Below are 24,013 nucleotides of genomic sequence, written 5' to 3' on the forward strand. Positions count from 1 at the left end.
CATCTTTCAAGACTCGACTCACCACTTCTTTGTTCAACACTTGAGTATATTCTACCAAGACAGCTAAATTTGGACACGATATTGTCCGCTTGGACATAAAGCTCACGGCTTTGTTTTTAGTTTCATTCAAAATGTTTTATACTAATGGAGATAATTGTCCTCGTTTATATATTCACGATCTTCCCTTTGTTTAGTCAATGTGTAACTTTGGTCACATTCTCATCACTCGATTCATTGGACATTTCGATACAATAAAACATAAAATTCCAATGATACTATATTCTAAGGGTCCAAACTATGTGACGGAAAATATCATCTTCTATTTGTTGCGGGTGATGATAAGACAAAGTTCATTTTTTTATCATATCTAGCCAAGAGAGATTTTTGAGTTAAGGAATATGGGCACCCGATCCTTATAGATCATTAACTGAAAAGCTAAAGAGTTTTGTAAATCTTGTGCAGGTTATTAAGGTCAACATAACGACATTAATTTTTTAGTTCATGACTTTGCTTTTGATTTTACACCCCAAAAAAGTCTCATAGTAATAGGGGTAATTGTCTTCGTCTATATATAATAAATCACTCATTCCTTAATTAATATGGAACTTTATTTGCACTTCTAACATAGGTGTCGAGCGTTTGATATCGATGTCAAGTGTTTGATCTTTTTGTTCCTTAATCAATATGAAACTTTATTTGTACTTCTAACATAGGTGTCGAGTATTTGATATCGGTGTCAAGTGTTTGATCTTTTTGTTCCTTAATCAATATGGACCTTATTTGCACTTCTAACATAGATGTCGAGCATTTGATATCGGTGTCAAGTGTTTGATCTTTTTGTTCCTTAATCAATATGGACCTTATTTGCACTTCTAACATAGGTGTTGAGCATTTGATATCGGTGTCAAGTGTTTGATCTTTTTGTTCCTTAATCAATATGGACCTTATTTGCACTTATAACATAGGTGTCGAGTGTTTGATATCGGTGTCAAGTGTGATCCTTTTGTTCCTTAATCAATATGGACCTTATTTGCACTTCTAACATAGGTGTCGAACATTTGATATCGGTGTCAAGTGTTTGATCTTTTTGTTCCTTAATCAATATGGACCTTATTTGCACTTATAACATAGGTGTCGAGTGTTTGATATCGGTGTCAAGTGTGATCCTTTTGTTCCTTAATCAATAAGGACCTTATTTGCACTTCTAACATAGGTGTCGAACATTTGATATCGGTGTCAAGTGTTTGATCTTTTTTGTTCCTTAATCAATATGGACCTTATTTGCACTTATAACATAGGTGTCGAGCGTTTGATATCGGTGTCAAGTGTGATCCTTTTGTTCCTTAATCAATATGGACCTTATTTGCACTTCTAACATAGGTGTCGAGCATTTGATATCGGTGTCAAGTGTGATCCTTTTGTTCCTTAATCAATATGGACCTTATTTGCACTTATAACATAGGTGTCGAGCGTTTGATATCGGTGTCAAGTGTGATCCTTTTGTTCCTTAATCAATATAGACCTTATTTGCACTTCTAACATAGGTGTCAAGCGTTTGATATCGGTGTCAATTGTTTGATCTTTTAAGTTTGACGAGCGCTTATCAATGAGGTTGCTTGGCGCTTCTTTTGTTTATTTTGGTTATTGGTATTTCCGAAACATCTATTTTAATCATTTGAAAGTGATTGTCTCCCCTCCGAATCATCTATTTTAATCATTTAATATAAAATATATTGTTAAGTATTCTATCAATGAAATCCTAGTAATTTTCTGCACTCTTTCATTTTTCGCCCTTCCTCTAATTTCACAACAACTAATAAATTATGGCAAGACTTGGAGAAGGATTCGAATTACTGGGACTCGTTTGGTAAAGTTCTCGTTTCTTGTTTCTGTTCTTCATTTTTAATAAAGAAAAATAGAACTGCATGACCCAACATTTATAAATTCAATGATGATCAAATAATATTTATATTTATGTATTTGTAATAAATTGGAAACGAAAACAACTTTTTTTGATTGTTTCTAAAATTTCTGTAGAATTTTGAGAATGTTTCCAAACAAAAAAGAAAGAAACGTAATTAGTTGCAAAATACTTAAGTTTTTTAATAAAATTTAAAAACGAAGAACAAGAAACGGAAACGTTATCAAATAAGCTCTAACATACTCAAACAAAATATATAAATATATTTATTTTATTATATTTATTTGGTGCTTATCTTATTTATTATAACAAATGTTGGATGCAAACTATTAAAAAGCAAACTTATAAATTGTCGAGATATCATCTATGAATTAAATTTACCCAAATAATTAGCGTAAACGTTTGAGTTGAGTGATTGTTTATTCATCCTTAACGCACTAAAATATATTATTATGAAAATATATAAAAATGGCCAATCAAATGACGATAGTATTTTTTTACAAGACATTGACTCATTAGATTGAGCTTAAATCCATGTAAGAAGAAAGCTCACATAAATTCCACACCAAACTATATAGAAAGAAAAGGTCACCTCTCATTATTCAAAGATCCACAATCAAAGGAAGCATCGTGAATAGGCTTGAGCATCGGTCAATAGGGTTCGATTTTTGGCCAACCCTAACATTGTAAGTCGAAGGTTTACCGACAGAAGTTGATGTTAACCGAACCAGCAATGCTAATTTTTTCCATTATTTTTTTTAATTTATTCCCATCTTTTCATTATTTCTAGTTAATTTATCTGGTATATACTCTTTTTCGTTATTGTTTATATTCAAGTTCAAATTACCTTTCATGTTGAGGAGTGAGGGTTTCAAACCTAATGTCTAAAAACATACAAATAAAACTAAAAAAAATAAAAGGTATATTATTGTCCGTCAGTCGGCATCAATCAACAGATTCCAATAGATCGGATCGATTTTTCGAATCTCTTTACTCATCCCTAATCGTGGATACATATTTTTTACTAAAAGATTAGATAGAGATTCGAATCTCCATTCCAACATGATTTTTCAACTTAAAAAAACAGCAATTTTTGAAGTATAAGAAGAAACCAAGCAATTTAATATGAACAAATAGCATCTCAAAAAAAAAAAAAATGTTAACAAATAGCTTAATAAAAATAATTTCCATGAAAAGTACCAAACACAACCTTTTTCAACAAAACTCCCAAGCTAATTAAGCTAGGCATGGAGCTCATTGGCTTGGCGTTTTAGCTTCATCATCTTGAGTTCATGAATCAATGAGAGCAAGCTAGTGTGAGAAGATCCGCCACTGTTGGTTGCTCTCTCAGCTGCAACTGCCATCTCTCGAACTCGATTCCTCATTCCTACAGCCTCTTCTTCATCTCCCATCAAAAACGACACCGCTTTTGCAATCTCATCCCTCCCCACAATCGCCACTGCCTCTAAGTTCATCAAGCCCCGAGCTTTTTTGGCTCCAACTGAAACTCCGATCTTCAACACCTCAGTTATTAGCTTCTCGTTGAAGAATTGCTCCGCCGACGACGGCCACGCCACCATCGGCCGGCCGCCGCAAACGCCTTCCAAAATTGAGTTCCAGCCACAGTGAGTGATGAACCCTCCCACGGCCGGATGGTTTAGAATCTGCTGCTGCGGAGCCCATGTTCTTACTATCAACCCTCTCTTGCTCTGCTTCATCCTCTCCTCAAACTCCTCTGCATTTTTGCAATGACAGTAAGAAAAACTTCATTTCAATCTTGTACATGCTGATATAAATTTACTCAACTCGTCAATTTAAATTTTTTTTTATCAAAGAGTGGTTTATTCATCCTTGGTATAATATTGAGAGTCCAAAAGTTCAAAAAAATATTCGATCCAAAAGTAGGATCCGACCAAAATCAATGAACTAAAAGAGTCACAGAACATGTCAAAAATCACACGTTGATAAAATAAGGAACCAACTAGCGTTTATATTATAAGTGGCCTACTCCACTTAAAAGTCGATTTGAGATGAAACTGACATTAATATAGTATTCGATCTAAAAATGAGATCCAGTTGAATTAAAAGAGTACGTAGCATATTAAGTATCCCATATTGACAAGATAAGAAACTTCCCCACGTTAATAATATAAGTGATCTACTTTATTCATAATCAATCGGTTTAAGATGAAATGAATGTTAAAATGATATCAAAGCCAGAAATCCGGATCCGAAGAGGAGTGTTCGCATAGAATGAATTTTACACAAAAGATTAATTCCAGCCTCACCTATGCCATCAAATGGCTGGCCATGATCTCCTCCACTGTCGATCACTTTTCCCACGACCCAAACGAATTGGTGACCAGAATCTTCAAGCCCACCAGCAATTTCAGCCAACTGAGCAGACCAAAACTTGGTGGAGCTACCAAAACAAACATACAAAACAGAGTTCAATTCTTTGGAGTTGAGCCATTCCATCAATTCAACAGTATTCTCCTCATTCTCATAATTCTCAACACCAATTTCCTCAGAAACACTCTTATTAACCCAGAAAGAGACAGGCCCAACGACCCACGTCCTAAATCCAAGAGCTTGCTTGTAAAACTCCACATAATCAGGCTCCAGCTCGAAAAAAGTATTCATCAGAACGCCATGGCTCTGTTTCTCCGCCAACAGAGTCCTGTCTCTGATCTCAATTACTTCCTCATTCGTGGTGCAGAGCCAAAATGGGAGCTGGGATTTGCTCATCTCGATGTTATGCGGCAACCCAGGAAGCAAAAACGGCTCTTCCTCGGAACCCACTTTCTCGTGGGGCTTATATCGCGTTACAGAGACAGAGAGGCATTCGGGGGCGGCGCCGGAGGCTCGGAACACGAGCCGGGGAACGCCCAGCCTGGCGGCGGCTTCGGTGGTCCAGTGGAGAATGGTGTCGCTGACGATGCAATCGGCTCCGATTTGTCGGAGGAGGTGTTCGGTTTGTGGTCGGAGGGATTCGAAAGCGGCGCCGAGATTTGAGGCTATGGCCGGGGAAATGGCCTCGGTGAAGGTCTCGAGGTCCGGCGGGAGGCCGAATTCGGCGAAAGGGAATTGGAGAGTGTGGATTTTGATGGGGTGGCCGAGTCGGGAGTCGAGAGCGACGTCGTTTTGGAGGCGGCGGGCAGTGGCCGGCGTGGTGATGAAGGCCACGTCAGCCCCGTGCCGGGTGAAGAGCCTGGCGGTGTTCATTAAGGGGATGAGGTGGCCGGCGGCGGCGAAGGGGAGGAACGCCACTGTCGGAGGATCGCCGGCGGCGGTGGAGTCCATGGTAATCGGGCATCTAGTCCTAGTACTCTCCGTCGTCCTTTGCATTATTATTTTTTAGATATAAAATTGTTGAGTGGTTAATTTTTTTTATTAATTATTATGATGGTGTTAAATTATGAGTTTCACTTCCAATTTGGAGCTTTCTCAATAAATAAATAAAAGAGTTATAATTGGGAACACGTGAACAAATTTATACAAAAACGTGCTCACTAAGTTAGTGAGAAATCAACATTTGATCCAATCTAATCTATTCAATCTACACGAGAGGTACCCTATTGTGTATAGGAAAATTTAAATTATTTATGTTTAAAATTTTATATTTTCATTTTAAAATTTGCCCGCATAGAAGATAAGATTCGTGAGGTGCGACTCTACAGAAGAATCTTACCTTTATATACAAAAGACGGGTGCGGGAACACTACAACTAGTACTTTGAAGCCAGTTGAAAGACGAATGTATGCTACTAGCGTACAACGGCTTTCAAACTTGATTAATAGGGCTTTCTAAATAGAGGTGAGTTCAAGGGCTCATTTCGCTTTTATTGCGGAGTTTGCAGTCTTCCAACCCCTGCTCAGCATTCCACTTGTGATCCTAGATGTAGTAAAGGATTTTGAGAAATGCATGGAATGTTAGAGCCGTCCAGAATTTTACAAATTTATCTTCTTAAATATATATTTAATAAAAATAAAAAAATAGGAAAATCCTTAATTTTGGAATTTTCCATTTCAAATCTATTCCTCTCTAAAAATCACATATCCCTATCTCTTTCATTCCTTCTAAAAGCCTAAACCACGACACAAAACCCACGAACTTGAATAGTCATGAATCCACTAAATCTGTGACTACCTCCACAACGGTGCAACACCCACAAACTCAAATAGCCGAAACAAATAAGAACCCGACCAGACCTGCAGCAACCACCACGGCTAGATTTGGGTTGCAATACCCTATGGCAAGATCTGCGGCACAACACCCACGAACGAGCTACAATCCACTACAAACGAGCACGAACTAAATCTGGCATCTGGTCACAAAGGGACATTGTCGTCAGAGGGTCGCTGCTCTCGCAGGCCTAACCATGGGTTGTAGAAGGCCGCTATTGCTACTCATGAGGGTCATCGAAGGACATGCATGGGGTCTTCTCATCACGTCACCGAAGAGAATGTCGTTGCTGTCGACGCTGGGATGATGTAGTCGCCAGCGAGGGAGGCTGTGGCAATTGGAACAAGATGGCAAGGACTTGGTTAAAGGAAGAGAATGATAAGATGTCTAGGATTTTTTTTTTTTTTTTTTACCAAATGAGAAAATAGAGATATCACAAAGGAGATCAAATTGTATATACTAATGTATAGTAAATAATCTATCGAGATATATTATTATCATGTCATATGTTAAATAAAAAATATATATTATCATAACGTTCTTGTTTAATATATAATTAAAAGTATATATTTATCCTACTATATTAGAAAATTAAAAGGAAAAATCTATTATATAAAGATGGTTGGAATATATTACATAATATAATAGTTTAGCATAAACTCATAAAAAGTATTTACCATATTAATTATTTAAAAAGAAGACGTCAGAAAAAAGAAGCCCCAAGAAAAATAATATATACTAAAAACTTCAAACGATAATCGTCATAAAATTAAACAATAATAAATTTGAAAATGTAAAAATTATATGATTATGAAAAATGAAAAAAAAAATGTATTAGCATGTGAAAATTAAACAATAATATATTCAATATAAACAAAGTATATTGAATACTTTTTTTGTCATAAATGAAAGGATTTAAAAATTATTATTGAACAAATAAAAATAACGGAATAAATTGGATGAGAAGAGAATAATTTTTGAAATTTTGAATATAACATATTTAATACGGAAAATTCAAAATTGGAAATTTATAATAAAAAAATGAAATCTGATCATTTAAATAAAATACAAATTCAATTAAATAAAACAAGGAATCTTGAGATTAATAAAAGATTTCAAGAATTTGTAAAATTAAAAGACACGGACCATTTGTAAAATATAGTTTCTAATACCGTTGAAAGATTGATTTTTTTTTTATAAAATTTTATATAAATTTGAGCGGTTTGTTCTTTATTGTGGCGTGAGTTTCAATTTGGAAGACGTGAGAAGGTAGTTGGTAACGGCCCTGACGTGGTTTTGAGAAAACCAGCAGCTGGTTAATTTTCTATTTTCTATTTTCTAAAATTATTTTTATTTGTTCATAATAATTTTATTTTCATTTGCATTCCTAGTAAAATTCAAAAAAAAAAATTATTTTTTTCAAAACTATTTTTTGAACTTTTCAGATTTTGACTTAGATTTTTAAAACATTTTTCAAAAATAGATAATAAAATAAAACAAAATATACATGAATAAAAATAGTATTTAGATGAGAAACAAAAACAAAATGGTTATAAAATTCGAGAGGTAAATTTTAAAAACAAATTCAAATTTTAAAAACAACAAAATGAATTGCCTAATTACAAACTAACTTATTTTTTAAAAGCCAAAAACACAGAAAACATAAAACTAATGGATTATCAAACCCCTTAAGAATCCAAAAAGATAATTTTAAAAAATCTTACAACAAAAATAAAGCATAGAAGTCAAATATTTACGTTATATCTGTAAAAGGATAAAAAAAAAGAAAAAGAAAAGACAACTTAATAACACTTTAGAAAATTAATGAAATTTCTGTTGTTATCTTAATCATATATTCATAATTTTTCCAAGATTTGAACTTCAAACATAACATAAAAATGGATCATTTGGAGAGGAGTGCCTGCATGAAAATAACATTCCATGTAAAAGCATGTAGAAGAAGTGAACAAGTTAAGAACCCCTTCTTTCATACACATTTTAGAGCAGGAAACCACAATTCAAGTACATAATATGAACACAATGCGACATCAGGCCCTTGACATGTTTACCGATATAAATATCGACATTATGTTGGCCGTATCTGGGAAACACTAAAGTTTTAGAGATTATAATGACAATTGAAATGTGCACCACATACCAACCATCTATAAAACGAGTCAGTTTTTAAATGTTGATTCAATCAGTGGCAACTGGCAGCTAATATCATAGTATCAAGAAGTAGTAGTCCAAGGAAAACCCAGAATTCAGCTTACACCAGAGGTGGATACTGCTTCGCTTGTTGGCACACCCTCTTCTTGTACTCAACGGCATCCTGCACAACGATAAATTCTCCCATTTAAACAATAGAAAATCAGAAAGTCGGATGATTATCCGATCAAAACTTCGCATTATCGTATGCCTTGGTGCCTCCACAGAGTTAAAGACACTACCGCAGGGTCTAGCAGTTTAGTTTCAAGGCTTCCTTCCAAATCATTGGCTGTAGGAAACCAGTAGCATGCCCGCTTTTGTTAGGGACATGACACTGAAATCCATATGAGGGCGTAAGAAAGTTGGAAAGCCATCAATCCATACCCCACTCTGTTCTTCCATTTTGAAAAGCACCTTCAGTAGTTCTCTTCCAAGATTCACATACAAGTAACAAACCTTCACGGCCTTACTTGAACAGGATCTGTTCTTTAGGTTATATTACTTGGTCCTTGAATTCTAAAGATTCACATGCAAGTCTAGAAACATGACTATTTTATGCCTTGTTTGTTATATCTAATCTAAAAACAATTAATACAAAGAATATGAAATATTTTTCTCTTTAAAAGAGTTTTCACAGTTCAAAAACCCACACGACCATGCAGATCGGGGTTCCCATCCTGAAAATGATTTTAGAAATAATTCTACAAAATAAAGATTATCGTATTGCAATAGTAAAAAACAACAGTGATTATAGTGGACGAGAAGCAGCAAATTTTGTGGAGTCAAAATAAGAGTCAGTGTTATTGAGGCGAACCCGAGCACTCGCCTCAGGCGAGGCGATTTCGCCTAGGTGTGCCTTGCAAGGTGCCCAGGCGAGCGCGCCTTGCAAGGTGCCCAGGCGAGCGCCTTGCCTTAGTGTGCCTCAGTGAGCCTCTCGCCTGAGGCTAGGCAACAATGAGGCAGTCTGCTTTATTTTATTTATTTTTTTAATTTTTAATGTGTTTTTTAAAAAGAACCTTTCTCCCTTGCGAACTACCTCAGCCCACAAATACTAACTATTCTCTTTGCCTCTCGACATTCACCTTCACCACCCTCAATCTCCAGCCATCGCCCGCTCCCGTCTGCGACTAAACTTATTGAATTTGGTTGTTTTATGCATCTGGTTGACATTTACTATTTACTATGACACTATTTTGGTATTGATTTTTTAAACTATGTTTCCTATATAAATTTATACACTATATATATATAATTTTTATTTATTTATTAAGGTGTGTCTCACTTCACTCCTTTGTATCGCCCCTCGCCTCAAGGCGATCAAAGGGCTTGTCGCCTTGAGGTGCACCTTGCGCCTCGAAAACACTGATAAGAGTGATAACTAAAATAATCAAAGTGAAGAAGACAACAGATAATCATAGAATTGATCGAAATTGATTTCTTCTACACGTTTTACTTATTATACACCATGACGACAGATATGCCATTCAAAACCTTAACTCACAGATAAGAGAACGAGGCAGATGCCTAAGTACCATCAATATATTCATAGTGTAGATTTATGATTCCCGTCCCTTCACACAAAATTGTGAACCCAAAATTGCCACTACCACTACTCTTGAGATCTTTGAAATTCTCAGTTTCATGTAGCCGAGCATAGTATACACCAACACTACAGATTACAATTAGCCTACCATCATGGGCAAAGATTGAGCTTTTCACAGCCCTATAGAGAAAAATTATAGAGCACATAACATGATACAATCTACATTCAAAAATAAAAAGTGCATTTAGTGATTGATGTACCTGGATGAAGAGATGATACCCTTCTGTCTGGGCAGGATCAGCAGGATTTGGTTGATCCAGCAAATCCTGGATTCCAACAAGAATTTGTTTAACCGTTATGGCTGGTCTCCACCCCTACACATGAATAGATAAAAGCTTAGGGACAGTTCAGATGATGTCTCAATAGAGATACAGCCATAAGTTTCCATTTACTACTCACGCTATCTTCGTTGAGAATTGACAGGCAGACCGTTCCTGATGGGTACACATTAGGGTGGAAGAAACCCTGAGGGAATCTACACTTGGGTGGCTTACTTGGGTAGTCTTCACTGAAGTTGAGTGTAAGGGGGAAGAAACCACCCTCCCAATCTGTCTGTAAAAAATTTAAGGACTTGGTCAAACTTTAAATACCATAAAACTTCAGAGGTCATACTTAAAAAGTTAGAGAACTAAGTCCACAGAATAGTAGCCATCATGAAAATAAAGAAGACCAATGGTTGGAAACATCTTAAAGAACAGAACAACGTTTAAGAAAAGTAGAAATGCATTAAACCATAACCAAACAAATTATTCAACGTGTAAATCATCATGACTTCAATTTTTTAAGAGAAAAAACTAATAATAATGGCAATAAGCAAACAAACAAATAATTCATTTCATTGTTCACTGCCATTTTACCCAAGAGTGGTGATTTTTGTTTGACACTTTTTAATGACAATTGAAATGCTCCTCTATCAGTTCAATGACATTTTCGCTGACAAATCCAGAAGGGTCAAGGAAGTCTGGGAAGTCATATAGCCTTTAAAGCTTTCCATTATAGCTCTATGTATACATTTTTTTGTAACTAGAATTCTTTCTTTATGAAAGCCAACTGGAGGAACTTGTAATACCCATGACATTCCCAAACTTTCTCGAGTGAAAGAATAGTTTCAATATAAAAAGAGAAATGTTAAGTTTCAAACAAAGATCTGTTTAGATTTGGTAGAGATAAACAGATAAGAAGAAAAAATAAATCCAAAGTCAAAATCAAGCTAGTGAAGGATCCATTCTAATAGACATGAGATGTGACTTCAATGATTCCCTTCACTTACTAGAACCCTACAAGTATACAATAATTTGGGGATATGGAGATCAAAACTCCAACTTCAAGGGGAGGAGTACATGCCAATTACCGCTGAGCTGCTCATGTTTGACCAGAACCCAGCAAGTACAAAGAATAATACTTTATAGTTCATCAATGAAAACCACCAATTTATTCTTATAAAAAAAAACCACCAATTTATTGTTGGTAACAAAGCAAGTTACAACCACGAATTGTGCTTACAAAATGCACTAGTAGACCTATTTGGCTATTTCTACAGACAAAGGATTAAATAAATCTCATTTTCCCCACGTAGTGGAATTGGGGAATTTATGAGAGCCTGCCATTATCTGATGGGATTATGACATCAAATTAATCACTTCTCGGCCTAACTAATTGCTCAAGATTCTATTTATTCCATTTCTTACTATTAACATGGTACAGAAGAAACAAAAGAAATGCTATATTATATACTGGAGATGCTAGAATACGGGCAAAAAATTTTCAGTTTTGTTATCATGAGAATCTGTGTGATGGTGTCAGCTGGTCACCATATACTATTGAAACAAAAAAGGTTTTAATATGATAATAATAAAGGTTCAATTAACTTTGAACCTTTCTTCAATGGCCAGGTTTGAAAAGCCTCATTTATTGATCAGAAATTTCAGAAAGGCGGCCGAAAGAAATTTACCCCTGAAATGAAGATAGTTTATGATGACAAAAAAAGGGTGCTCTTTTAGCCACAATACCAGTTGATCGGCAAAGAGCTTAAAAAGATAGGCACGTAATTCAGTGATCCCAATTTGAAGAAGAAACTCAGATAAGTCCTAGAGATCTGCTGATCAGTTTTTCATGACAAGATAAAAGAAGCTGATTACAGTTTGAGTACGCCGACAGGGAAGCAAAGAAGATTAAGTCACAAAATTGGTTCCATTTTCCTAAAGACAAATTACAGACTTCGTTGAACTAAGAGGCGTCCAATCCAACGCTTAGACAACCAATATCATCCCAATAAAACATGGCAGTAATATTCTTAATCGAGAAACCGACACAGAATTCCGGAGAGGGAAGGAAGAATTAGGGCATGCAAGATTCAGAACGCGGGAGAGGTCGACGATGTCGCGCAATTTGGCATCAAACTTCATAATCTCCAAAATAACAATCATCTTACAAAATCCAAACATAGATACAAAATAAATAAAGAAATCGAAGAGAAAAACCATACCCCAGCCTTGCCCGGAATAATGCAATGCCAAATCATCAAATTCACCGTTCCATCAGGCAGAGTCTCCGGTTTCGCAACGAAACCCTAAAAACACCAGAATCCAGAGAATCAAAATTAAACCCCAAAATCGCCAAATGGAACACAAAAAAACAATAAATCCAAAGAAAACAAAACATCGAGGCGATATGAACGAATACCCACATGCGGATGGTTCTTCCGCCACGACTTCCGCTCCTCAGCCAGACGACCGCGTGCAATACCTCCCGACATAGCTCTCTCCCTCTCTTTTCCTCAAGAAATCAACGTTCCCACACCACAACAAAGTTTCTTGTTCAAGTTCTTGTTCTTCCTCCTGGTGGGGTCAATCGGAAATTCTTGGTCGGAGATGTTTCGAGTCTTTATAGCAGTAGGACAGTCGCAGAGACTGGACTCCAGCCAACGTACGGCCCAGATTCGATCGAAGCAAGCAAAGGCGTAGTGGGGGGAAAATGGAGGCTCGAGCTTCTTAACCAGATGGAGGATGATAATGAATCGTCTTCAATTTCATTACGTTCTGTGAATTTGGATAAATATTGAGAGACGAGAAAATTAAAATTACAAATGGAGAGAGAGAGAGAGAGAGAGGGTTCGCAAAAGTCAAATCAGAATCTGTGGGGGTATTTTCAATTTCCTAAATTTCGCTTGAGAATCACGCCAATTCTCCAAATCGCGTGACGAACACTTTCATCGAAAGCCGCAGTTTTTTCTCTTTTTCTTTTCTGTTTTTTCTTTCTTCTTTTACGAAATTCGGATGCTTCGGAAATTTCTTCGCTTGGTATCTTGTTTTCGTTCTTAGACTTGTATGCTTTGTTTGGTACAAGGAAATAATTCTAAATTTTAAAATTTTAAAAGATATAAATATAATTGATTTTTTTAAAAAATAAGATTTTTTATTTGAATGCAGAAAGAAAGAAATATTTTACAATTATACATGCGGAGAATAAATTGAACTTCCTAAAGAGAGAAGGGTCAGATCGATTTCAGTGTGTTCGAATCCCTTTCGAATATCAATTCTATTACTAATTTAAGCATCGGAGTGTTGATCTCTGTTTTGAAAGGCATTCATGTTCTCTTTCGTTTTCTCTATCTTTATTATATATTAATAAAAAAACACTACTCTCCATTTCTTTTTCCTCCGACCTCTGAACCCTTTCAATACCTCTTGTAGTGCTTGTAGCACCTCTCCATCTCTAACTTGTGATTTTTTTTTTTTTCTTTTGTTTGTTTTTCATTATGGTTTCTTTCATTCCACCCATAAATCCCACGTCGGGATAAAATTGAAATGATGTCAACTTTATTTTAGAGGAGTCGTTTGTTTAGTCGGAATCTTCGTATTTTATCTTTGTTACCTTTTCTTAATAATGAGAAACAATTTGAAAGAAGCGAGTCGACCGCTAGAACTAGTGGTCTTAGAACCAGGAATAAATAGGCTTACTCTTCAATTGAATTTAAATTATAATCTAAACTCAACCGCAGATTGATGCTTTGTTCGAAAAATCCGAAAATCTGGATTTTTTTGTCGTGGCGTAAGAAAAAAACGAATAGGGGAAGAATAATAAATCTTTTTTTTATTGAACATATTTGCTCATTTTGACTACTTTATCATATTATCATATTTTATCATACTAATTTCTACTCTACCTGCTCGGAGTTCATTCTCCAGAGAACTCCATTTTAAGCATTCCGCTGGATTCTTTCCAATCTTCTTATTTTATAATCTCATTGGAAATCATATAAAGACAATTCCTATTTAATATAGCGATTTGGGCAAGTATTTTACGATTAAGAAGCAACTGACCCTTGTACATATTGTGTATGAATCTACGATGGACATCTGGATTCTCACGTTTGTTTTGCGAGAATATAAGATACTTGGGAATCCTATGATGCTATACGGGAGGCATCGAATTGTTTTGGATGATCTCTTGAAATATGGTTTCCATAATTTTCATGTCGAGGACATTCTGACATTTTTGCTCCTTCATTATTTTTTCATATATTTTCTTTTGTTAAATTTCTTTGCTTTTATTTGTAATTTTATAATTTAAATGAATTAATTTAGACTAATAAATAATTTTATGCAATTAAGTATATTTATATATTACATACATATAAAATAAACTTCAATTAAATTATATAATATCTTCGTTTACTTTTAATATTTGGAAGGAATTATTATGGATAATATCTATTATCTTAAATACATAAATTTAAAACAATATTTTTAATGATCAACCTAAAATAATATAAGTTGATAATACAATAAATGAATTTCGTCTCATATAACATTAATTATATAATTCCATTTTAAAAAAATAATAAAATTGAAAATGGAATTTATATTCAATATTAATTGCTTAAAAAAATCTTATATTAATATGAATTCTACCTAATAACATAAAAAAATTAATATATACACCATTAATATAAAAACTAAAATATTAAATTAATTTTTAAAAAAATCTATTATATAGATATTAATTTAAAAAACCTATTATATAAATGTAAATTATATTAGATTAATGTATAAATTATTCGTAAGATACTTTTTGAACATTATATAAATAAAATCTCTAAACCCATGAATAAATACGGTAAAACAAAGTGGCTATCAAGACATTTCTATATTTTCATATGAAACAAACATGATAACATACCTACATTTAAACCATACATGTAAAATTTCAGAAATCTGAAGATATTCCAAAAATAAACGGCCTAAAATCCTACCAAATCTTACCTAAGATAAATTTGTTTGGAACAAAATGAGATTTAGATTGGATTTCAAATTTCTTTTTTTTATTCCACTCTAAATGATATACAAATCCGTGTGAATCTCGGATTCTTAATTAAGGTTATTTAATTTTAGTATTTAAACTTTTAACGAATCTATAAAATTTTAATTATAATTCATTTTAGTCAAAGATCTAATATAATATTTGAACTTTAAAAAATAATTATTTTTGTTATTATCTTTATTTTTCTTTGATAATGCAAATGTGTGTATTAAAAGCATACTTTGTTGGCGCCTAATACTTAAAAGTAATGTGGCAAAATAATATAAGAAGGACCAAAATTATTTGTTTAAGAATTAAACAAGACATGCTTCAAAAATAATAATAATAAACTTGACATTATAAAAGTCCGGAATTAAAATAATTAGCTTAGTCTAGCACGACTTTTTTATGCTAAACTCGGTAGAGATTGATATTTTCTATTTACTTTCAGAACTTATAAATAATTTATGTTATATTTTTCTGGTTAAAATTATTAAAATTGTAAATTCTTTTCCTTTAAAAAAAACTCTTCATTAGTTTTGAGAGTTACCGCCTCATATATACACTTATATTTATTTATGTATATTTTTAAGAGTGCACTTAATTGATAATCTGAAAATAAAAATTAAAAGATGTTGTTATCTTTTTAGATAGATATTTAATAATAGATTTGAAAATTGAACCTCAATTTTAAAAAAATTATAATATATTTATAAACCTGGGACAATTACTTGATCTATAATATTATTAATTAATTTATTAACTTAAATATAATAAATTTTTTGTAATTACTATTTTATAATATATTACACTGTTTTAATTTTAAAAAAATAAAATTAGTTCATAACATGAAATTTTATATTTATCATATGTTATATCTTTTTTTATTACAATTTTGTACTTTAAAATTTCAAATTCAAAATTTAAAAACAAAATAAAAAATAAATTAAAAAATAGATCAAGCAAGGGAGTTACTTTTAAAGTTTTCGGTTTTTTACATTTATTCTATTAGCTTTAAATATTTAAAATGTCTAGTCTTTTAAAAAATACTAGTATGCTACCCATTGCAAGTGCACAGAAAATTTTTAATTTAATTAATTTTATAATAACATAAATAAAAATATCACTAATTGTAAAAAAAAAACAAAGAAGAAAATTAAGATATATATATACCTTCTTGATAATTGCAAGACAACACATAACTTCAAAATTGAATTGTAACCTCTCAATAATTCATAATATAGATTAACTTAGTATATCACATAACATCTTGAATTGCTCTTGAGTTTAATAAATTTCAAAGCAATAAATAAGTGTAAAGCTTATATATTTATAAGTTTGTATATATAAATTATAATTGTTTTAGATTTTAAAACTTTTGTATTTTTAGATTAAATTTCATCATATTCTTTTGAGATTTTGAGATTCATCCGTGTCTATTTTACTCCTCAAACTTTGAAAAAAGTAATAATTCTTTGGTGGTATTTGGCCATCTAATTACCCATCCACCTAATACCCACCTCAATCAAATGTTAATATACCTATTATGTTATCTTGTTAAGCGATTAATGGAAAAATAACTGAAAACCAAAATGGTTATTAAAAAAAAAAACTTAATACTAAGATAGCCATTTTGACAGTCGTGTAATAACAAAAATCAAATAGTTATGAAAATTTATGAACTAAAATAATAGTGTAAATCATAGATTTACACACATGGGGTAACGAAATCTTAATTACCTTTTTAAATCTTATTATGGTCATCCTTCATTGGTTGTTTGCAGATCCGTTATCAAGAAATGTATCAACGACATCTTCTAAGATGGTCAAGCTACGCCAAGGAAAAAGAATAAAAGAAACAAAGAAACATGTGACCTCTCATGTAGGCTAAAAGCTCACATCTATGAGAAGGTTTGACACCTTGATGTCGGCCCTTCTTATCTGGGGCTATATATAGTCTATGTTCGTTGGGATCCAAACTATTGCAAATTTGGTCCATAAACTTTCAGAGGACGCATCTTTTCAAAGCTTTTGGATTTTTAGAAGTTACAAATTATACCTAGACTTTGGAATTTGCGTTTAACAAGTCCATCATTGGACTTCATTAATTAGGCATTAGGGATTATGCAGAATGTTGTGGCACTTATAGTATGCCATGTGACTAATTTCAGACAAGCCAACAAACTAATTATTTGATTTTATACCAAAAAAAATAGAGAGATTTATCATTTAGACAATGAGAGTATAGCAAAATAACCTTCTCAACTTAGAAGCCATGTGTAAGAGGCAAAGTACATATTGAATCTCAACTTCAAAGTTACTTGATTTGGCATAATCACAAGCTTTAATAATGACAAGTTGATCTCGGAGATCCAAAATTTAATAAGTCTCTACACAAGTCTATAAATTCGACGTCGTTTGACTTATTATGAGTTCAAACCTGACTTTTCAAAGGTACACTTACATCGAATCTTAGCTTGTACCAAACTCAATGCAACAACTCATCTATGATGTTCATTGTTAAATAGACCTTAATTACCTAGTCAGTCAAGAAAAGAAAATCTTAAATTCTTCATGATTTTAAAATCATTAGGAGACTCTATTTAGCCTCTACTTTTCGAAGTTACAAATGTTTATAAGATCAAAATCCTACTAGTGTCATACGGCCTTCGGCTACCTAGCTTAAATCTATGTGAAGCACTAACTATTTAGTATGGTATATTAGACTTTAGTGTATAATTCCTACTTTTTCAAGAGTTATGGTTGAGGTTTAATCATGTTTATTTCATTCGTCAAAAATGCTAAAATTTTCTCGATATAGTAATTAGAATGTCAAGTCGCGAGCATACATGCTTTTGAACAATTGTGAGTTTTAACGCATACACTCATTCTATCCAACCTTCCTACATTTTTCTCAATTATTAGTTTAAATTCAATAACAAATTTAAAAAGAAAATGAATGCATCACCAACACATCATTAAAATGATCATTTTCTCGTACCTGACATAGGTCGATCGGTAGGTAGAACATAGATTGGCTCGACTTCGGATGTTGATCTAATTAAACTTTCTTTATCGAATCTTCTTATATATGATTCTCCTGATTCATCATGACATCCAATGATCTTTGATGTCGACATGTAGTAGTCGATGAATCGCCTCTAATTGTTGATAAACATTTAATCATCTATATTAATCCATAAGAACTTGAACATAAATAAACATATATCTTTAACTAAAATGTTGAAAGTTCGAATCTCTCGCGACGCTAAAATCAACCTAAAATTAACTAAACAATGAATTCCCAAGCTTGAATATTATTGCCAACACATTTCTAACCATAATTCTCTATTAGAAAAAAACTAAAGAACCAACTTTTTCCTTTTCCTTTTTAGGGGACCCCAAACAAAGAAGAAGAAAAAGGAAAAGGAAAAAGGAAAAGGAAAAAACCAGCGAGAAAAAATCCCTCTCGGCGTGGACTCGGCGCCAGCCTTGCAGAGACCACCGTCCTTCAGAAAATCATCAGCGAGCGCCGAAAAGCAAACACACAGCACAATTTTCATTCTCTACTTCTTCAATCAAACAGTGAATCATCCATCCCACCTCATGGCTACCGATTTCACGTCCTTTCCAGTAATCGGTAATCACACCCACAAATTCCTTCCTCATCTTTCTCAATTCTAATTTCAAGTTTTCTGGTTTGCTTCAAGTGAATTTGTAAATTTCGTTGTGAAATTGGGTTTCAAGGGAATGCTTTCAAATCGCGTTTTTTGCAGTTGGGGTATTGGCAATTCCTGTTCTGTTTCTTCTTTTTCTAATTGATTCAATCTCTTTTCAGATGTTGGTCCTCTTATGGGGAAGAAAGATGACCCCCAAATGGGAGAGGATGCGAATGTGTTGGAAGTTGTGAAGCAATTAGATCAAGCTTGTAGAGAGTCTGGCTTCTTCTATGCGGTACTTCTATTGTCCCTCCCTCCTCTTTGAAAATGGATGTTCTAAGGAACTCATTCTTCAAATTCTTCATTCATGCTTTACTTGATGTGTCAATGAACTCAGGAACAGGAACCAATTGACTCTGTTGTTGACAGGATACTAAAATTAAGAAAATAAGAACCGAACTGAAAGATTATTTTCTTAAAACAAATCTGTTCTGTACAAACTGTCTCGGATAGGACAATTTTGCTAACTTGTCAATATTTCACTTTAACAAAATGAGCATACAAACTCAAAAATATGTAAGCAATCATACAAAAAAAGGTGTGAAAAAGGACCCCATATATATAGTACATTTATGGTGTCATCTAATAGTCACATCTCCCTGTACAAAAGGTTGTGTCATTTGGTAAAAGACATATTCTTTCTTATAAATATCTTTTTTTTTTTTTTTTGATATCCATCCTTTCTTATAAATATCATTTCATATAAAATTGTGTCTTTACAAAATAAAAAAATAATAATAATAAAACACCCTTCAGTGAAGGTGTGAGGTTTTTGCCAACAGAATTCGATACTTACTAGTTACTTTTAATTCCCACTTGGTTTCTACCTCCAACTAGTCTACATTGGAAGAACTAATTCCTAACCCCATCGTTAGGACTACCTCTCTCCATCCAAAGCTTTCATAATGTTGATAAGCTCTTGTTTAAGTTAGATATCCCAAAAACATTCAAATTCCACTTTCAACTATTCAACTTCCCCAATTTTTTCATGAACTTAAGTCCTCCCGTGTCCCGTCTTCCACACTCATTTTGGACCCCCAACAGGAGATAGAATTTTAAAAAATCAATGTTGTAGTGACATGTTCTCGAATTTGAAAGGGCTAGAACATGCCGTTCAATCTTTGGAAACAAGAATCCTAGCCAAGGGACTAAGAATAGCGTTGGGCCCCAGATTGGACCAAATAAATGTCCCATGGACTAAAGGAAGATTAATGAGGTCACAACCTTCTAAAAAATTTTCAAATAACTTCATTGACCTGGTAACTCTGCGACCATTAAATTTTCTGAGGAAAACCTGGCCTGGTTCCATTAAATTCAATTGCTATGAGTCTATGACTATGACTTTGGAGTCAACTTGGAATGGTTTTACACCTCCAACTCTGTATAAGTCTTTACTTCTTTAAATTTAGTTGACTTGGCTAGCATATTAGGAAGAGATTGAAAAGTATGGTAACTTATTATTATTATTATCTTAAGGACAATCAGCTATAATTATGGGTAAAATTTAATTTTTATTGGACGATTTTCAAGAAAAAGAAGTATAAAATATTTTGGCTAGCTGTAATGAGAACAATTAATAACACCCTTATTTCTCAATACATGAAGTTTTTTGTTTTAATTCTAATACTTTATGGTATAATGCTATTGATGATATTTTCTTTTTACTATCCTCCCATTTCTTTATACATTTAGCATAAATTCGTTAACATGATATTTGACAAGAGTATGTCTGCTGGTTTATCAGAAGGGCCACAATATTCCTGAATCCCTCCTTAGCGAGGTAAAGAAAGCGACACGCATGTTTTTCCAACTTCCTAATGAAGAAAAAAACAAGATCAAGTTGACTCCAGCCAGTGGATACAGGTTTGTTGTAACTTGTACAGGATAGCATTTTATTTCTCACACAATTAAACAGCCAAATGAAACATTCTGCTAAGAATATCAAGAAGCCAATGTTCATTTAAAATTTTGTTTGCAGAGGATATCAAAGAATTGGAGAAAACATAACGAAAGGAGTACCGGATATGCATGAAGCTATAGACGTGAGTTTGTACTCGTCTTCTGAAAGAGTTATTTTCGTGTCAAAACGGAAGTAATCTATTCTTGCATTTTGTTTTACTGAACTTCTGTGCCATCATGTTTGTGCAATTGGGTACAGTGCTATAAGGAATTTAAACCAGGGGCGTATGGAGCTCTTGGTAAAACTATGGAAGGTAGTAACCAATGGTAAGCATAATCTATGCATTTCAAACAAAGATTAACCAATTTGTTTCTATGTGCCTCTTTTTAAGGATTCCGTTATACTATCAACATATTTGTTTTATATTAAAAAAAAAAATTACAAATTTAGTCTTTCAATTTTGAGAGTTGTGTTTAACAAATCATTGAACTTTATAAAGCATTTATAGGTCCCTAAAATTTAAAAAGTGTGCAATAAATTCCTAAACTTTCAATTTTGTGTCCAAAAAAGTCTCTAAACTTCGTAACTTGTCTAATAGGCTAAAAATTTAATAGACATAAAATTTAAAGTTCAAGTATCTATTAGATATAAGTTATAAGTTCAGTTCAGGAACTTATTATATACTTTTTCAACTTCAAGAACTTATTAGGCCGAAGGTTGAAAAGTTAAAAATTTATGAGTTATTTTTTAAAGTTCAGGAACTTATTAGATACAACTGTCAATATTTTGGGACAGAACTTATAATTTAATCTCATTTCCATCATGAAAGAGATTGTTCCTGTTATTGAAATTTATTTAAATAATGTGTGGCGTGCATACAGGCCGCTTGATCCTCCCAATTTCAAGGAACTGATGGAAGAGTATATCAACCTCTGCACAGGCAATGTTTCTTTATAAGCTCCCCCCCCCCCCCCCCCCCCCCCCCCCCCCCCCCCCCCAAAACGAGAAAATCCTAGATTTTGACTTGCCAAATTTAATGTGTTATCAGATGTTGCAAGAAATATTATGCGTGGAATTGCTTTAGCATTAGGTGGATCCCCATACGAATTTGAGGGGGATAGAGCTGGAAATTCATTTTGGGTCATGCGTCTTATCGGTTATCCCGGGGTCTCTTCTTTGAAGGCTTCTGATATCTCAGAAACTGACATTGGATGGTAATTTACAGACTTGGTGGTTTCTGTACTTGTAATATTTCTGGCTCTAATATTTTGTGTTTCTTTGGCTCCCGCTCTTCCTACCATCCCTCTGTTTTCAACTTTTCATCGTCAAACAACATCCAGCGGGGCTCACACTGACTATGGTAAAAAGGAAAAGTGTCTTTTAGATCATGAATAAGTAGAAAGAATCGTTTAACCAAATACTAAACATCGGTCATTGATAGGTCTATTGACATTGGTTAATCAGGATGATGGTATTACTGCACTTCAGGTAAAGGTTAAAACAATTTTTTATGATTGTTGCTTCTTTTCCTTCCACCATATCTTTCTGCTTGAGTTTTGTGCTTCACAAACTGATGGATGAGTTGGTGGAAGGTGAGAAACTTGTCTGGAGAATGGATATCAGCTCCACCAATTCCTGGAACTTTTGTTTGTAACATCGGTGACATGCTCAAGGTACATTCTCATTTCGGAATATCTTACTTTAAATTAGTTGATTATTTTTGTCGATAAACTTTTGGGAACTTGTAGATCTACTCGAATGGGCTGTACGAGTCGACTTTACATCGAGTTATCAACAAAGCTCCAAAGTATAGAGTTTGTGTAGCATATTTCTATGAGGTCTCACTCTCTTTCTCTGCTAACCACTAATCTCTCTCTCTCTCTGTTATCCATTAATGGCTATCAATTTTGCTGTTGTTTGTAAGAACAGACTAATTTCGACACAGTCGTAGAACCGTTGGAAATTTGCAAGCAGAGAACAGGTGAAGAATCAAAGTTCAAGAGAGCTATCTATGGGGAACATCTGGTTAGCAAAGTCCTCACCAATTTCGTTTGACATTTCAAAATTGTAATCCTGTGATCTGCTGTCTTTGTATTTACATTTCAGTTTATTTGTGTTGAGATGAGTTTGTAATTGATTTGTGTTGTCGAGTTTCATTTATGTATTTTAACATAGTTCAACTAGTTAAGGCATATATTCTCGAACAAAATGTCAGAAGTTTAAATCCATCTTCACACGCAAACAACAAGGTGGGCTGAGATTTCTTTCTCATGATTCTAGCCGTGTAATTCTAGTAGTGGATCCGACTATTATTAAACTAAAAAAAATATTTATGGTCCAATTGGATAACATTCATATTTTTCTTTTTTAGACCTTATTCTTATATTGAAAAAAAAGCTTTTGATGATAATCTCTGATTTTGATTTTTTTTTCTTTTTTTAAGAAACGATGTCAAATCAAATTGTGTATGCTTTCAAAATACAAGATGGGGTTAGAGTGTTCAAGCCAAAATTTCATTTGGAAAAAAAAAACATTTATAGCTTTTGTAAAATATGTCGTACAAAGTGAAAATATGAGAAATAGTGTTGATGTTTTGATGATTATAGTATTTGAGCCAAAAAGTACTTTCCGAAGTATTTTAGACCAGAGACTCAGTCAAATATTTACCCCTTTAAAAGCACTTTTCATGATAAAAAAGTGTTTTCAATGCTTTCAAATATTGTTTTCGTTCTTTTAAAAAATAAGTAACAAATAATTTAAATGCATTTTTATACCTCTGAGAATCATCCGACTAACATTAGAGAAAACTTGTGTTCAATATAAATCCAATTAATGGAACACTTCTTAAATCCTTCATATTATTTTACAAGTCTATCTACTCATATTTTTTTTGTAAGTTCTCTCAAAGTCGAGCACTAATCATAGAATTCGACTTCTCATTTAGAATCCACGGTGAGAGGAAACTGTCTTAGCTATTACTAAATTGAGAGGGCTTAAAACTCTATTCTTTTTGTCGAAGTCACTCATTCAAACCTCCCGCCCTCTCCAGTCCGGCTCCTGGCTCACTAAAGTTTTCCAAGCCAACAATCAAGCATCCATAATCATACCATTGTTGATATGGAATGACCAGCTGGGCTCAGGGGTCCCTAATAAATCTCATACCAAAATTAGACATG

The 24,013-nt window shown here is 33.5% G+C and overlaps 3 protein-coding genes across 3 annotated transcripts; 1 reads left to right on the plus strand and 2 right to left on the minus strand.

The window, feature by feature from the left end:
• Positions 1-3,092: 3,092 nt before the first annotated feature.
• LOC111017237 (soyasapogenol B glucuronide galactosyltransferase-like) lies at positions 3,093-5,318 on the minus strand. Its single transcript, XM_022292934.2, has 2 exons — positions 4,210-5,318; positions 3,093-3,656 (listed from the first exon to the last, which is right to left on the minus strand). Exons 1-2 carry the CDS (start codon positions 5,267-5,269, stop codon positions 3,163-3,165), a joined length of 1,554 nt encoding a protein of 517 aa, XP_022148626.2. The 5' UTR covers positions 5,270-5,318; the 3' UTR covers positions 3,093-3,162.
• Positions 5,319-8,069: 2,751 nt separating this feature from the next.
• On the minus strand, positions 8,070-13,170 carry SCE1 (sumo conjugation enzyme 1). The gene is made up of 5 exons (XM_022292909.2): positions 12,604-13,170; positions 12,403-12,486; positions 10,317-10,469; positions 10,118-10,231; positions 8,070-8,438 (listed from the first exon to the last, which is right to left on the minus strand). The coding sequence occupies exons 1-5, from the start codon at positions 12,670-12,672 to the stop codon at positions 8,376-8,378; spliced, it is 483 nt and encodes a 160-aa protein (XP_022148601.1). The 5' UTR covers positions 12,673-13,170; the 3' UTR covers positions 8,070-8,375.
• Positions 13,171-18,535: 5,365 nt separating this feature from the next.
• On the plus strand, positions 18,536-23,207 carry LOC111017280 (2-oxoglutarate (2OG) and Fe(II)-dependent oxygenase superfamily protein). The gene is made up of 12 exons (XM_088120490.1): positions 18,536-18,858; positions 19,057-19,172; positions 20,682-20,800; positions 20,916-20,979; positions 21,096-21,163; positions 21,719-21,777; positions 21,886-22,051; positions 22,178-22,197; positions 22,279-22,325; positions 22,430-22,510; positions 22,586-22,675; positions 22,767-23,207. The coding sequence occupies exons 1-12, from the start codon at positions 18,825-18,827 to the stop codon at positions 22,890-22,892; spliced, it is 990 nt and encodes a 329-aa protein (XP_087976616.1). The 5' UTR covers positions 18,536-18,824; the 3' UTR covers positions 22,893-23,207.
• The last annotated feature ends 806 nt before the right edge of the window (positions 23,208-24,013 follow it).

Source organism: Momordica charantia (genome assembly GCF_013281855.1).
Source record: "Momordica charantia cultivar OHB3-1 chromosome 2 unlocalized genomic scaffold, Mcharantia_2.0 BLBB01000002.1, whole genome shotgun sequence".
In the NCBI taxonomy this organism is placed as follows: Eukaryota; Viridiplantae; Streptophyta; class Magnoliopsida; order Cucurbitales; family Cucurbitaceae; genus Momordica; species Momordica charantia.